General features: G+C 45.6%; 1 protein-coding gene across 2 annotated transcripts; it reads right to left on the reverse strand.

The window, feature by feature from the left end:
- Positions 1-2,664: 2,664 nt before the first annotated feature.
- On the reverse strand, positions 2,665-16,320 carry LOC121139255 (T-cell leukemia/lymphoma protein 1B-like). 2 transcript variants are annotated; one of them, XM_040742554.1, is made up of 4 exons: positions 16,201-16,320; positions 4,592-4,762; positions 3,717-3,762; positions 2,665-3,223 (listed from the first exon to the last, which is right to left on the reverse strand). In XM_040742554.1, exons 1-4 carry the CDS (start codon positions 16,240-16,242, stop codon positions 3,180-3,182), a joined length of 303 nt encoding a protein of 100 aa, XP_040598488.1. In that variant the 5' UTR covers positions 16,243-16,320; the 3' UTR covers positions 2,665-3,179. The 2 variants fall into 2 exon arrangements, with proteins under 2 accessions (XP_040598488.1, XP_040598487.1); XM_040742553.1 differs by lacking the exon at positions 16,201-16,320 and adding an exon at positions 15,539-15,818.
- Positions 16,321-16,581: the final 261 nt, after the last annotated feature.

Here is a 16,581-nt window from a genome sequence, read left to right on the forward strand (position 1 = left end):
GGAGACATCTTAGGTCCAGGGGACAGATGTCAGGGATGGATGCTGCTATTCACCCTGTGTGCTCACTCAGGACATCCCAAGACAATGCAGGGTTTGACCCAAATGCCCTTGATGCCCACGAGAGAAAGCCTGCTCCAGGAAGAGGCAAAGAGGCCCTCACCTTGCAGGTGAAGCCACCATACCTCTCCACATATTGTCTAAATGCCCCAAGAGCCCTGCCCAGAACCAGGGTGAACTTGTCCAGGTCTCACACCCACCTTCGTCCTCACTGTGCTCCACTCTCCACTGGTGTGAGCTGCTGCTCTGTTTTCTGTCCTCAGAGAATCCCCAGAGTCATTGTGAACTTGAGATCCACTGCTGGTCTCACAGCCTGCTGCTTTTGTCTCGTGTGGGGCTTTTCCTTCTAATGATCATGAACACACTTGTCTATATTTTCTACAAATACTTTCTTATAAAAAAACAAACTCTCAGGCTGGAGAGATGGCTCAGACTTTAAGAACACTCCCTGATCTTCCAGAGGTCCTCAGTTCAATTCCCAGCAACCACATGATGGATCACAACCATCTGTAATGAGGTCTGGTGTCCTCTTCTCACCTGCAGAAATATATGCAGGCAGAACACTAAATCCACAATAAATAAATAAATCTAAAAAACCAACAAAAAAAAAAGCTCTCAGCCTTGCACTGGCACTCTGATCTTGAATTTCAGCATTCAGGAAGCAGGAGTAGGTAGATCTATGTGAAAGACTACCGAATTTATAGAAATAAAATATAAGTTTATTCAGGGAGGGCACTGCACTAGAGAACTTGGGAAGTGAGCAAAGGACCCCATCCCAGGAACTGGCCAAACCACAGAATGGAATGTATGGTTTAGTAACCTTAATTGCAGAAGGGCTGTAAACCCACAAAAGGCCAATTCAGGGCTGCTGACCACCTGTGAAGAACTGACCAGAGCGTCAGAGATGGGCAAACAGGATTTGTGGGAAACAAGGAGATGATAACCACCATTTGCTTAGGGAGAGATGATTAACTCATACCAAGCTTTGAGGAATTTACAACATGTAGGTCAGGAAGACATCTACTTCCCTTGGTCAGTAGTCACGTACCCCCTTCCCCCCGTCACAAGATAGGGACCCCTCCCAAAAGCTTGTGGTTTTTGTCTTTAAAAGCTGATTGTAACTGGACCTCGGACCGAGAGGCCCATCTGCAGATGCCTAATTAAAGCCTCTTGCGTGTTGCATCAATTGGCGAGTGGACTCTTGATTCTTGGGGTGATGAATCCAGCTTGGGGACCCCTCCTCAATTCGGGGTACCCCAACATATGTGAGTTCAAGGTCAAAATGCCCTACAGAACAGAACAGTCAGGACTATACAGAGAAAGCCTGTCTTGAAACCCCACACACACACCCCAAACTCAAGGTCTCATGTATCCCAGGCTAACTTTGAACTCACCACATACACAATGATCACCTTAAACTTGTGATTCTCTGACCTCCACATCTCAAGTGCTAGGATTCAAGCATGTGCTCACACAGCTGGTTTGAACTCTGATCATGCAAAACTGAGGGATCCACTTAGAGCACTGTGTATGGTAAGCCAGCTTGTGACCAACTGAGCTAAGGCCACAGTCCCATAATGGTCTTTCTAGATTCACTCTGTAAAGTTACAGCTTCCATCTGCTGACAGTTTCTATTGTGAATTGTGTCATTGGGAGTGCCTTTCTTTCCTGTGGATCAGCTGAAGGAAGGACATGTTCACAGTACCCGGCCTCTGTCCCCTCTGTGCTGCTCCCTTGACATCTGGTGTCTTCATGTGCAAGGACACTTTCTCCCTCTGGCCTGTAGTGAATTAGTGTGGCTCCTGTGTTGACTCTGTCAGTCACTGACCACTCTCCCTCCCTCCAGGTTAAGCCACAGCTTCTTATCCTATGCCCAGCACAGCTTCACCCAGCTCCCACACAGCCTCCCTGTTAGACCTTCCCCAGGTACCCTGCTGCTGAAATGGACCAGGAACCATCCCTCAGTGAGGAAATGTCCTGAAGTGGTCACATGGTGTTCCTGTGCTGGAATCTTCCCTGTGTCAGTCCTAGAGTGCAAGGGCCATCTATTCTGGACTGATGTCTTTGGGGCTATGATCAGAACCAATTCAACAGCCCAGGGTCTGACCCTGAGTGGGGGAGTGTGGATGACTGAAAGCCTACCTACCCAAAGACTGCTAAGAAAGAGACATCTGGTCATCTCAGTAGAGCTCTGTCAATACTAGAGACCATGGTTTAATTTAGCATCCTATTAATAGCTTTCCATAAGTGGGGGTACTGGCAGAAGACATCTCTCATCATGAAGGCTGATATCAAACATTTCCTTTAATCCTATAGACAATCCTAGGCCTCAGGTACTCAATAGCCTTCAGGGTGGGCATAGGCTTGCCCAGGGCCTAGGTCTTTTGTTATACAAACTAGGAGACAGTCACGACTGAGGCCAGGCACCCAGAGGTAATCAGCCAGCCTCTGAAAGATAATAGGAATTCTAAACTCCTAGAATAGTTGCCTGGGCCAAGCATAATTCTAAGAAATAGCATTTGCCCCCCCCCATTCCTGTAATCTTGGGATCAGTTTCTACTTTCTGCATGAGAACACAGATAAGGACAAAAAAGGCCAACACAGAACTTGATTAAAAGCAGTAAGTTTAATTAGTTAAAAACAAGTTTGGGGCAGGCATGAGGGACAGCATCACTTCTGGGAGCCAAGTCCTGAGCACGTGGGAGAAGTGACCAGATGCTCCCTGTGCACATCCCATTGTGCCTTCAAGCACGGAGCACAGGGTCCTCTGCCCAGCACCAGGTCAACTTCCAGCCAGCATTGGTAGCTCAGAGATCCACAGGGCATGGAGTCCCCATCCATACCAGCTCCGCAGTTGCCTCCAGATCAGAGTCACCCGAGGGGCATGCTGCACTGGGAGGCCAGGGGAGGGGTTCAAAGGGATGAGAGGTCTTTAGAAGGACAATCTGTAAGGTCAGCATCAAAGGCTAAAAAAGACAGCTGTATCCAGGAAGTGAGAAGGCTCAGGACACAGACAGCCAGGCTCTCAGGAGCAGATCATGTGAAGTTCAGGGCTGGGCCATGCAGGAGAGACTGGAAACTGGATACATGTGGAATCGCAGAGAAGTAGATGCATAAAATCTTCACTGAGGGTGCATGGGCTTGGCAACTGAATGCGTGCTTCGACCTAGAGAGGACCAAGGAGACACTGCTTAGTGAATCCCCACAGAACTGGGTGCTGGACCCAAAGGCTGTGCTCCAGCCAGTCCAGCTCCAGCCCTGACCCTGGACCACTCGCTTCTCAGACAGGTAGAGCTGCTTCCAAGGTGGGGGAGATGCCCAGTGTAGGTTCTCTAGGGCAAATACCACGCAGCACTCCAGTGTGATTAAACTGGAGAGACAAGGTCACTAGGTTCTAGTCCCATCACTGCTATTCCAGGGCTCTGTTGTCTCAGGACACACATTCCAATACCCAGAGTCTGTTTGCTCAGCTGTGACATGGAGCACTGGACACATGGAATTGTTTCCAGGACTGAGAGTGACTCTGATTACTGTGAGGTGAGCTCACAGCACTTATATCCAAAGGAGAAGGGTAACAGGTGGTCACACAAGGAAACCTAGGGAAATACATCAGCACTCTCTTCTTATACAGAGAGAAAACCTCCTAGTGCCCGTCTTACCGATTTGATCCTCCATCTGTAGGACTAGTTGCTCTACCTCGTCAATCTGCAGGAGAGAGAACAGCCATCAGGATTCTGGGTGACACACATCTAGCCAGCTCTAAAAGACAATGACCATTCAGACTTGAGGCAGCACAGAGGGGAAGGGGGCAGAAGGGGATCTGGGATGTGAATTCTATAGCCAGGGGTGAGCATTCCTTCCACAGCTGCCCCACTGGGCACAGATACCCACAGGTGTGCACAGATACATTCTCCCTCTCCATTCTTTCCCGGCTCTGTTGTATTGACAGGCTCCTGAAGTAGAGAGGTCAACAACAAATATATCTTCAAGAACTCCCTGAAACTCAACAGATTCACTAGGCCGCTCCCTGCCACAGGAAGCAGAGCCAAGCAGCAAAGACTCTCACACAAGCCAAGCAGATACCAGCCAAGCTGCCTGGAAGGGGTTTAGCCTAACTGCAGCACCTGGAAAGGACATTCTCCAACCTGCTGAGCTGCCAGCAGGCTATGTAGTGTGGGGAGCTCACCCTATAGGTGAGGACAAGGGAGTGCTGGCAGTCTGTCCAATCCTGCCACTACCGAGGCCTAGAACAAGGGTTGCTTGTTGGTCCTCTGCCCCATCCACCCCATCTGTAATCCGCCATTACATGTGAAGGGAGCGAACCTGCAGGCTCAACGGTGCAGGAGTTCCACAATGCAGGTCACCAGCTGGATAAGTAGGGACAGGGAAGTGAAGGGGATGGAGATGCATGATGTGAGGGACAAAGAATAAATGAAGGACAGGAAAATACTTCCTGGGGGTGGGAGAGGATGAGAAGCATTTGCATCTGACACCCACCTGCTGCAGCTTTCACTGGGAGACACTACACACTTACCCGGACATGTTCCTCTATTCTCCAGAACCTTGAGTCTGTCCCAGCGTATAAAAAGAGAGTATGTTTCTGCCACCTCCTGGGGAGACACATCAATCTTGACAAGCAGTGAGACAGATATCCCTCTCTGCATTCGTCCACCAGACACAAGGTGACAGTGATAGAGACTTGGTGCTGAAGGGAGTAGAGGGGAGAGGTAAATTAGGGACAGATACCGTTAGTCACCCCTGGGTGCTGCGCTAGCTGTTTTATGCAAAGGTCAAGATGAGAGGTTCCAACAGCCTTGTTCCAATACCTCTGTCTTCCCCAGGACCTGGGGTGTCTGCTGCTCTTCTGCCTGGTCTGACCCTGACCTCCCTCTGCCCATCCCTGCTCATCCCCAGCTTCTCCCACACAGTAGCCACAGTCTCCAGACACACAGCACCTTTCACGGATGCTGGATTCAGCCATGAGGCTCTATCTCAACAATTTCCAAAGGTATAAAAATTCTCCTTTGAAAACTAAGACAGATTATGGGAGATGGTTCCATGGCTTAAGTCACACATATGCCAGGATGTGGAAAGCGGAGACAGGAGGACCACTGGGGTTTCCGGACTGCAGTCTAGCTCCAGATTTGGTGGAAGATGCTGATTCAGGACATAAGGTAGAGAGTGATAGCATCAGTCCTTTGAACATTCAACAAGCACACTGCATGCTCTCTCTCTCTCTCTCTCTCTCTCACACACACACACACACACACACACACCAGGGCCAGGGGCGATGGCTTTACCCAAAGATATACAGTGTAGTGTTGATGGTGAGCTTCATGTGTCTTTAATAAATGCAAACAGAAACCTTAGCCAGCACAGAAAGTCACAAAGTGAAAAAGGTGCCATAGCCAGTCATGATGTTGCCTGCCTGTAATCCCATCACTCAGGAGACAGAGGCAGGCTGATCTGAGTTTGAGATCACCCTTGTCTACATAGTGAGTTCCAGGACAGCCAGGACTGTAAAACAGAGAAACCCTGTCTTGAAAAACCAAGGGGAGAGGAGGCTGAGAGTCCAGGGAAGCAGCTGTTCCTCCGGCAGCATCAGGTGAACAGGCCGGCTTCCCGGCCTGTGTTCCAGTGCCTGCAGATCGCCTGGGAACTGCACAGAGCTCCCAATCCCGGCGGGAGCCAAGCACCCCAGACTCCAGGTCTTCTCTCCCACCAACGAGACCAGGAAACCAGAGGAGCCAGGGAGACCAGGGGAGTAGCTGTTCCGGATCAGGTACAACAGGACCCAGCATAGGGTCCAGGGGACCAGGTAGGAGGCTAAGCACCCCAGATTCCTGTTCTTCTTCTTCTCCCATGGGACCAGCATTTGGACAAAGAATAGAAGAACCACCAGATTATTGGACTTGCTAGCACCCACCAAAAGGGAACTCTGGTCCCCAGACCAGTAAGGGGCTCTTTCTGCACCCACTAGAAGAAGAGATGGGAAAGAGACAGTACAAAAACACACTCAGCAACAGAAAAACAAATATGACACCGCCAGATTCTAGAGACTCCACACCAGCAAGACCCCAACATTCCAATGCGAATGAAGCAGAAGAAATCGACCTTAAAAGCACTTTCATGAAAATGATAGAGGCCCTAAAAGAGGATATAGGAAAATCCCTCAAAGAAATGGAAGAAAAAACAAACCAAAAAATGCAAGAAATGGAAGAAAAAACAAACCAAAAAATGCAAGAATTGGAAGACAAAACAAACCAAAAAACGCAGGAAATGGAAGAAGAAATGAAGCAAAAAATGCAAGAAATGGAAGAAAAAAACAAAGCAAAAATGCAAGAATTGGAAGAAGAAACATACCAAAAAAGGCAGGAAATGGAAGAAGAAACAAAGCAAGAAATGGTAGAAAAAACAAAGCAAAAAATGAAAAACATGGAAGAAGAAACAAACCAGAAAAGGCAGGAAATGGAAGAAGAAACAAAGCACAAAATGCGAGAAATGGAACAAAAAGCAAACCAAAAAATGCAAGAAATGGAAGAAAGAACAAACCAAAAAATTCATAAAAGGCAACAAACGGACGAAAAGCTAAACAGAAAATTGCAAGAAGCAATGCAAACACTGCAAGGGTTGAAAACTGAAATAGAGACATTAAAAAAAACACAATCTGAAGAAAGGCAGAAAATAGAAAAGCTGGACAAACAGTCAGGCACTACCAATACAAGCATTACCAACAGAAAAGAAGAGATGGAAGAGAGAATCTCAAGTGTTGAAGATACACTAGGAGAAATGGATTTATCAACCAAAGAAAACCTTAAATCCAACAAATCTTTAACACAAAACATCCAGGAAATATGGGACACAATGAAAAGACCAAACCTAAGAATAATAGGTATAGAAGAAGGAGAAGAAATCCACCTCAAAGGGGCAGAAGGCATATTCAACACAATCATAGAAGAAAACTTTCCCAACCTTAAGACATGCCAGTGAAGGTACAAGAAGCCTACAGAACACCAAATAGACTGGACCACAAAAAAAATCCCCTCGCCACATAATAATCAAGACCCCAAACATACAGAATAAAGAAAGAATATTAAGAGCAGCTAAGGAAAAAGGTCAAGTAACATATAAAGGCAGACCTATCAGAATTACACCTGATTTCTCCATGGAAACTCTGAAAGCCAGAAGGTCCTGGATAGATATTCTACCAACACTAAGAGACCATGGATGCCAGCCCAGACTACTATATCCAGCAAAGCTCTCAATCACTATAGAGGGAGAAAACAAGATATTCCATGACAAAACTAGATTCAAGCAATATGTGTCCACTAACCCAGCCCTACAGAAAATTTTGGAAGGAAAATTCCAACCCAAGGAAGCTAACTACAACCAGAAAAACATAGGCATTAGGGAATCCCTCTCTACCAACAGCCAAAAGAACAAAGGGGCGAAATTTCACACATAATTCCATCAACAACAACCATTGCAAATCGAAGAAGGATGAGCAATCAATGGTCATTAATATCCCTCAATATTAATGGCCTTAACTCACCCATAAAAAGACACAGACTAGCAGAATGGATTCGAAGACAGAACCCTTCCTTCTGCTGCATACAAGAAACACACCTCACCCTCAAAGACAGACATTACCTGAGAGTTAAAGGTTGGGAAAATTTTTTTCAATCAAATGGACCCAAGAAACAAGCAGGGGTAGCAATCCTAATATCTAACAAACTGGACTTTAAAATAAAATCAATCAAAAGAGATGAAGGAGGTCATTACATACTCATCACAGGTGAAACCCACCAAGATGAAGTGTCTATCCTGAACATCTATGCCCCAAATACAAAGGCATCCACATTCGTTAAAGAAACATTATTAGAACTTAAATCTCATCTAAAGCCCCACACAGTTATAGTGGGAGATTTCAACACACCATTCTCACCACTAGACAGGAATACCAGACAGAAACTCAACAAAGAAGCAAAGGGTCTAATAGAAGTAATGACCCAACTGGGATTAACAGATATCTATAGAACATTTCATCCACATAAAAAAGAATATACCTTCTTCTCACCACCACATGGAACCTTCTCAAAAATCGACCACATACTTGGCAACATATCAAACCTCAGCAGCTTCAAAAAAATTGGAATAACTCCATGCATCTTATCAGACCACCATGCTTTAAAATTAGAATTCAACAACAACACAAATTGCAGAAAACCTACAAACTCATGGAAATTGAATAATGCTCAACTGCACCATCCCTGGGTCAAAGAGGAAATAAAAAAAGAAATTAAAGACTTCCTCGAATTCAATGAGAATGAAGACACAACATACCCAAACCTATGGGACACTTTGAAAGCAGTGCTACGGGGGAAGTTCATAGCACTAAGTGCTCACATGAAGAAACAGGAGAACAGTTATACCAGAGAATTAGCATCACAGCTGAAAGCTCTAGAACACAAAGAAGCAAACTCCCCCAGGAAGAGTAGACACCAGGAAATAATCAAATTGAGGGCTGAAATCAATAAAGTAGAAACCAGGAAAACAATACAAAGAATCAATGCAACGAAGAGTTGGTTCTTTGAGAAAATCAACAAGATAGACAAACCTTTGTCCAAACTTACCAAACAGCAGAGAGTGAACACGCAAATCAACAAAATCAGAAATGAAAAGGGGAGCATAGCAACAGACTCTGAGGAAATCCAGAGAATCATTAGGTCATACTTTGATAACCTGTACTCCACAAAATTCGAAAATTTAAAGGAAATGGATGACTTCCTGGATAGCTATCACTTGCCAAAACTAAATCAAGAACAGATAAGCAATTTAAATAGACCTATAACACCTATGGAAATAGAAGCTGTCATCAAAAGTCTCCCAACCAGAAAAAGTCCAGGTCCAAATGGCCTCAGTGCAGAATTCTACCAGAAATTCAAAGAACAGCTTATACCAATTCTTCTCAAAGTGTTCCACACAATAGAAGCAGAGGGTCTTTGCCAAACTCTTTCTATGAGGCTTCAATAACCTTGATCCCCAAGCCACACAAAGATACAACTAAGAAAGAGAACTTCAGACCAATATCCCTCATGAACATTGATGCAAAAATACTCAATAAAATACTGGCAAATCGGATCCAAGAACACATCAAAACAATCATTCACCACGATCAAGTAGGTTTCATCCCAGGGATGCAGGGATGGTTCAACATACGAAAATCCATCAACGTAATCCACCATATAAACAAGCTGAAAAACAAAAATCACATGATCATCTCACTAGATGCTGAAAAAGCCTTTGACAAAATCCAACACCCCTTCATGATAAAGGTCTTGGAGAGATCTGGGATAACAGGGACATACTTAAACATAATAAAAGCTATATATAGTAAACCAACAGCCAACATCAAACTAAATGGACAGAAACTCAACGCAATTCCTCTAAAATCAGGAAGAAAACAAGGCTGTCCACTCTCTCCATACCTTTTCAACATGGTACTTGAAGTTCTAGCTATTGCCATACGACAACAAAGGGGGATCAAGGGGATACAAAATGGGAAGGAAGAGGTCAAACTCTCACTGTTTGCAGATGATATGATAGTTTACATCAATGACCCAAAGAACTCTACCAGGGAACTCTTACAGCTGATTAACACCTTCAGCAAAGTGGCAGGCTACAAGATCAACTCAAGAAAATCAGTAGCCCTACTATATACACATGATAAAAGGGCTGAAAAAGAAATCAGAGAAACATCACCCTTTACAATTGCCACAAACAACATAAAATACCTTGGGGTAACGCTAACCAAACAAGTGAAAGACCTGTATCGTAAGAACTTTGAATCTTTAAAGAAAGAAATTAAAGAAGCCCTCAGAAAATGGAAAGATCTCCCATGCTCTTGGATAGGTAGGATCAATGTAGTAAAAATGGCAATCCTGCCAAAAGCAATCTACAGATTCAATGCAATCCCCATTAAAATCCCAGCACAATTCTTCACAGACCTTGAAAGAACAATAATCAATTTTGTATGGAAAAACAAAAGACCCAGGATAGCCAAAACAACCCTGTTCAACAAGGCAACGTCCGGAGGCATCACCATCCCTGACCTCAAGCTCTATTATAGAGCTATAGTCCTGAAAACAGCTTGGTATTGGCACAAAAATAGACAGGTAGACCAATGGAATCGAATTGAAAACCCGGGTATTAACCCACACATTTACGAACATCTGATCTTTGACAAAGAAGCTAAAAATATACAATGGAATAAAGAAAGCATCTTCAACAAATGGTGCTGGCATAACTGGAGACTGGCATGTAGAAGAATGCGGATCGATCCATGTTTATCGCCATGCACAAAACTTAAGTCCAAATGGATCAAAGACCTCAACATAAATCCAGCCACACTGAACCTCTTATAAGAGAAAGTGGGTGGTATCCTTGAACGAATTGGTACAGGAGACAGCTTCCTGAACATAACATCAGTAGCACAGACAGTGAGATCAACAATTAGTAAATGGGACCTACTGAAACTGAGAAGCTTCTGTAAGGCAAAGGACACAGTCAGCAAGACAAAAAGGCAGCCCACAGAATGGGAAAAAATATTCACTAATCCCACATCTGACAGAGGGTTGATCTCCAAAATTTACAAAGAACTCAAGAAGCAAGACTCCAAAACACCAAAAGACCCAATTAAAAAGTGGGCTGCAGAACTAAATAGAGAGTTTTCAATAGAGGAGTCTAAAATGGCTGAGAGGCACTTGAGAAAGTGCTCAACATCCTTAGCCATCCGGGAAATGCAAATCAAAACAACTCTGAGATACCATCTCACTCCTGTCAGAATGGCTAAAATCAAAAACACCAATGACAATTTATGCTGGAGAGGATGTGGTGAAAGGAGGACACTCCTCCATTGCTGGTGGGAGTGCCAACTGGTTCAGCCACTTTGGAAATCAGTATGGAGATTCCTCAGAAAAATGGGAGTAAACCTACCACAAGACCCAGCAACTCCACTCTTAGGCATATATCCAAAAGATGCCCATTCATACAACAAAGATGTCTGTTCCACTATGTTCATAGCAGCTTTATTTGTAATTGCCAGAACTTGGAAGCAACCTAGATGTCCCTCACCTGAAGAGTGGATAGAGAAAATGTGGTACATCTACACAATGGAGTACTATTCAGCAGAAAAAATAATGGAATCATGAGATTTGCAGGCAAATGGATGACACTAGAAGAAACCATCCTGAGTGAGGTAACCCAGTCACAAAAAGAGAAACATGGCATGTACTCTCTCGTATATGGATTTTAGACATAGATCTGGGGAGTGCCAGCCTTCAATCCTATGGCCAGAGAGTCTGGGAAACAGAAACTTTATTTAGTGGCTGATCGAAGAAGAGGCAGACTCCCTTGGTTAAGTACTGAGCTGAACTCAAGAAAGCCAGTAACAGAGAGGGAGGACTGATGATCAAAGGGATTAAGACTGGGCTGGTTTAACCCCCAGAAACAGCTGACCAGACAAAGGTTAACTCTTGAATCCCAGGCATCAGCCTGGGAATCCAGCATGGGACTGATCAAGACCCCCTGAATCTGGGTGTCAGTGAGGAGGCCAAGGGAATCTATTGAGCCTTGGGCAGCAGATCAGTACCCATCCCAAGTATGCACACGGACTTTGGACTCCCATAGAACAATGTGAGGTCCACTCTCACCCTGAACTCTTGGGGAAGGGTCTAGGCCCTGCCCTATATGAAATGACAGACTATGCACACCCCCATGGAGGGCCTCACCCTCCCTGGGGAAATGAGGGGATAACGGGGGGGGGGGGCTCGGGAGGAGGGAGGGAATGGGAGAGGGACCTGGAACTGACTTGTGAAGCAACCTTGTTTCTTATCCAAATTTAAACTGGAAAATAAAATTTAAAAAAAATCAAAAAAAAAATTAGAGCTACAGAAAAATAAAAAATAAAAAATGGATACAGAACTAAATAGAGAATTCTCAATAGAGGAGTCCAAAATGGCCAAGAGACACTTGAGAAAGTGCTCAATATCTTTAGCCATTAGGGAAATGCAAATCAAAACAACTCTGAGATACCATCTCACTCCCATCAGAATGGCTAAAATGAAAAACACTAATGACAGTTTATGCTGGAGAGGATGTGGAGAAAGGGGAACACTCCTCCACTGCTGGTGGGAATGCCAACTGCTACAGCCACTTTGGAGATCAGTATGGAGATTCCTCAGAAAAAAAATGGGACTCAGTCTACCACAAGATCCAGCAATTCCACTCTTAGGCATATACCCAAAAGATGTACCCTCATACAATAAGGAAGTCTGCTCCACTATGTTCATAGCAGCATTATTTGTAATTGCCAGAACCTGAAAAGAACCTAGATGCCCCTCAACTGAAGAGTGGATATAGAAAATGTGGTACATTTGCACAATGGAGTACTACTCAGCAGGAAAAAAAATGCAATCTTGAAATTTACAGGCAAATGGATGGCACTGGAAGAAACCATCCTGAGTGAGGTAACCCAGTCACAAAAAGATAAGAATGGTATTTACTCACTCATATATGGATTTTAGTCATGGAGCAGGGCATTGCCAGCCCACAACCCCACCGCCAGAGAGTCTGGGGTGGAGGGAGGACCCTAAGAGAGATATGCATGGTAACCCAGAGAAGGATTAGGAGATGTGATCTCCTAATTGGATTGTGGGGGGAGAAGGGGAAGGTAGAAGGAGATGGGAGAAAGAGAGAGAGAAAAGAGGAGGAGAGAGGAGGACATGGGAGAGCAGGAAAGTTGAGCCAGGGTAAGAATAGAGGAGAAAAGGATGGAAGATACCAGAAAAGAAGGAACCATTATATGTTAGTGGAAAGATGTGGCACTAGTGAGATCTTCACAGATCTACAAGAATGACACCAACTGGCATTAAGGCTACCTTAAATGCCCTCCCATGATAATGAGAATGATGACTACCTTATATGCCATCCTAGAACTCTCATCCAATGGCTGGAGGCAGAGGCAGGCACCCACAGCTGGGAACCGAATTGAACTCCTGGAACCCAGTTGCAAAGAAGAGTGATGACCAAAGGAATCAATATCTGGCTGGCAAACCCACAGAGGCAGCTGTCCTAAACAAGGGGGAACACATGGACCCCAGACTGATGACTGAGGGGCCAGCATGAGACTGATCCAGACCCTCCCACCAAACCTGGGTGACAGAGAGGAGGCCTTGGCAATCTATGGGACCTGGGAGAGTGGAGCAGTATTTATTCCTGGCATACAGAAGGACTCTGGGAATCCATACCACATGGAGGGATGCTCTCTCAGTCTGGACACATGAGGAAGAACCTGGACCCTTCCCAGGATGATGTGACAGACCCGGAAAATCCCTCATGGAGGCCCTTGCCCTCCCTGGGGAGCAGGGGGGTTGGAATGGGGGTGATGGGTTGGGAGGATTGGGGGAGGAGGGGAGGGAGAGAGAACTGAAAGTGACACTCATAAAAAGTTAAATAAAATATATGGAAAAAAGATTCATTTATTTGCTCTTGTATTTGTAACTTCTTTAAGACAGGATTTCTATGTAGACCTAGCTATCCTGGAAACAGCTATTTGTGCCAGTGTGGCCTTGAACTTAAGAGACTTGTAAGAGAGACAGAGAGAGACAGAGAGAGACAGAGAGACAGAGACAGAGAGAGAGAGACAGAGACAGAGAGACAGAGACAGAGACAGAGAGACAGAGAGAGAGAGAGAGAGAGTAAATGTAACAATGCAGACTATTTCTTGGTATACTAAACAAGAGAGAGAGGGAATTAGAAAAAAGAGAATAAAGAAGGAAATGAGGAGAAAAGAGAGAAGAACACTACTGGGCCTGTCGCTACAACCTGGAATCCCAAAGGACTCAAGAGGCTGTGGCAGGAGGAGCACAAGCCTCACTCCCTCCTGGACTACAAGCCAGTTCAAGTGCTACTCCATGGGGCACTCTAGAGGATGTGTCCCTTAGCAACAGCTTTGCCTGGGACCTCAGGTTGATTCTTTTACAGGAGCCATCAGATTCTCCTCACCCCCTTTAACTCAGTTGCCCAAGAAGCTGTTCTGGAAGCTGCATCTGCCCCTCTAGGCACACGTGGATCCAACAGCTACTTTTACCCAAGGCTGCCCAGAAGCAGGATGCTGGGAGACATGTGACTCTAATGAATTTATCGACTGCACAAACTTTCTCATGGAAGCTGTCTCATTTACATCTGCACTAACAGAATTCCTTTCTGAGTTTTATATTTTAACTGAAAATATTTGGTCTAAACCTTTCCACATTGTATCTGGTGTAGGTTTACGGAAAAATACATATCTACATGAAGATATTTTTGTGTGGTACTACAGATGACTTCTCCCCTTGTTCGGTTTCCAAACTGGGAGAAAATAAGATCCAATAACATGTAAAACTTGTCCCCAGATGAAGGGGGAAAAGGATGAAAAAGGAAGGACATGACTGCTCCTAGGTATGGAGGAGGAGAAGGTTTATTGTAGATAAAAGGGAGAGCACAGGCAGAGATGGAGACATCTGGCTGGGTTTGGAGTGAACATGACTGTGAGCCTGGCCATGTGAGGAGAGGAGAGGGGAGAGGAGATGACAACCAAGTGGGGTGGCCTGGGCCAAGAAACTGGCATGGCCAACATGGCTGAGTTATATAGGAAAGGGCCAGTGTGGTCCTGCACCACAAGCAAGTCTAAAGTATCCAGCGAAGGCCTGGAGATTTAAGTGAAAGACATTTGTGCAAAGAGAAAGCACACACATGTGTGTGTGTGTGTGAGTGTGTGTGTGTGTGCCTGCTTATTGCAAGGAGGGAGCAGCCTTATATGCAGACTTACAGCACAGTGAAAAACCCCAGGAGTAAGAGTTCGTATTTTCATAATGAGGTTGATGCCAGTGGGGCAAGGCCAGGGCTGTAAGCCAGGACTAGAAAACAGGATGCACCTGTGGTTATTGGCTGACAAACTCACAGAGACACCATAGGGGTTCAGGCCCAACAGGCCAGAGTAGTTGGTATAGGGTGGGCAAGTTGGTTATTTGGGCTCAGGACTTCAACTGCACAGTTCAGGGTAGAGGGCAAGGTAAGCCTGCCGTACCCTGAAACAGGTAGGTAATGAGGGATGCTGGGAGAATCTGGTGGCTAGTGGACACTTTAATATGTCCATTTGTCCCAGATGTAAGACCAAACACCCCTGAGGCAGACAGCAGGCAGAGGACACATAGTCTCTGCCCTCAAGTGACATGCCTGGTACGTGGGGAGCCGTTTTCATATCTAGAAATGCTCTTCCTGCAGCATCAAAGATTAGTATAGTCTCCCGGGTTCCATTTCAGTCTAAAGCCGCTGCCTAGAGCAGATTTGAACGTGATTATTTACCACAACACACACACCCTGGCACACCAAGACAACCCACGTGGTCAGGATACAGCCTCTCCATAGTCCCAAAACTCACCCTGCAATGAGCTGTATGGCTGGGAGTAAATTGCAGCCTTGAAACCTTCCAGAGTCTCTGGTTCTCATCGCTGTAGCAACCAGGCATTTCCCAAGAAAGCCTGACTGGGGGTTGCCCCAGGGGAGCAGTAGCCATAGTGAGGAGCACAAGGACCTGCTGGAATCCTTAAAATGCAGTCCTGCAGGGGCAGAGGGAGAACTAACCACAGGTTGCAGCAGGGGCCTGGACAATGAGGAATGAGAAACCTACTTTTCTGCCGCCAGGCCAGGAACTTAAGTCCCTAGGAACAGCTGCCTGGCTTCACCAGGTGCCCTGGATCCTCAGGCTGGCCCTCTGCAGAGGTCTCTGTGGACCCAGTCCAAACGCCCAGGAATCATTTTCATCACCACTTCTCCAACACGTCTCCATCATGAACCTAGTTGAATCCCCTGGATCTAGGACAGTGGCCCTCAGCCTACCTGATGCTGCGACCTTTTAATACAAGTTCCTCATATTGTGATGTATCCCCAACCAAATAATTGTTTTTGTAGTTACTTCATAACTGTAATTTTTGCTATGTTGTGAATTGTCATGTAAATACTTTGAGAGATAGATATTGGCAAGAAGATGAAGACCCCCAGAGTTAAAACCAAGGCTTTAGGGGTTAGCTGAGGAACACACACCTGGACTAGGTTGCTTCTTGAAATCAGGTCCAGGCAGCTCATGTGTTTCTGATCAAGATCATGTAAAATGTGACTGACTCTGCTTCTTGAGTGTGACTGCCCAAGGGGCCATCTCCTCACTTTTCTGAGGCCACTGCAGGGCAGTCACAAAGCAGCCCTGTGAGGGCAGCACCTGTGCCCTGAAGACCGGCTCTGTGTGTCCTTTTCATTTCTGAGAGCCGCAGGCTAGATTCTTTTAACCCCACCCGGATCATGGGGAACACCTGTCACCATTTCCCCCCCCTCCCCTCTTCCCCTTCCCCTTTCCTTTCTTTTTCTCTCAGAAGGGTCTCATGGAGCCCAAGTCGTCCTCAGACCCAGTTGCAGTTGAGGATGACCCTG

Source organism: Mesocricetus auratus, unplaced genomic scaffold (assembly GCF_017639785.1).
Source record: "Mesocricetus auratus isolate SY011 unplaced genomic scaffold, BCM_Maur_2.0 Super-Scaffold_15014, whole genome shotgun sequence".
In the NCBI taxonomy this organism is placed as follows: domain Eukaryota; kingdom Metazoa; phylum Chordata; class Mammalia; order Rodentia; family Cricetidae; genus Mesocricetus; species Mesocricetus auratus.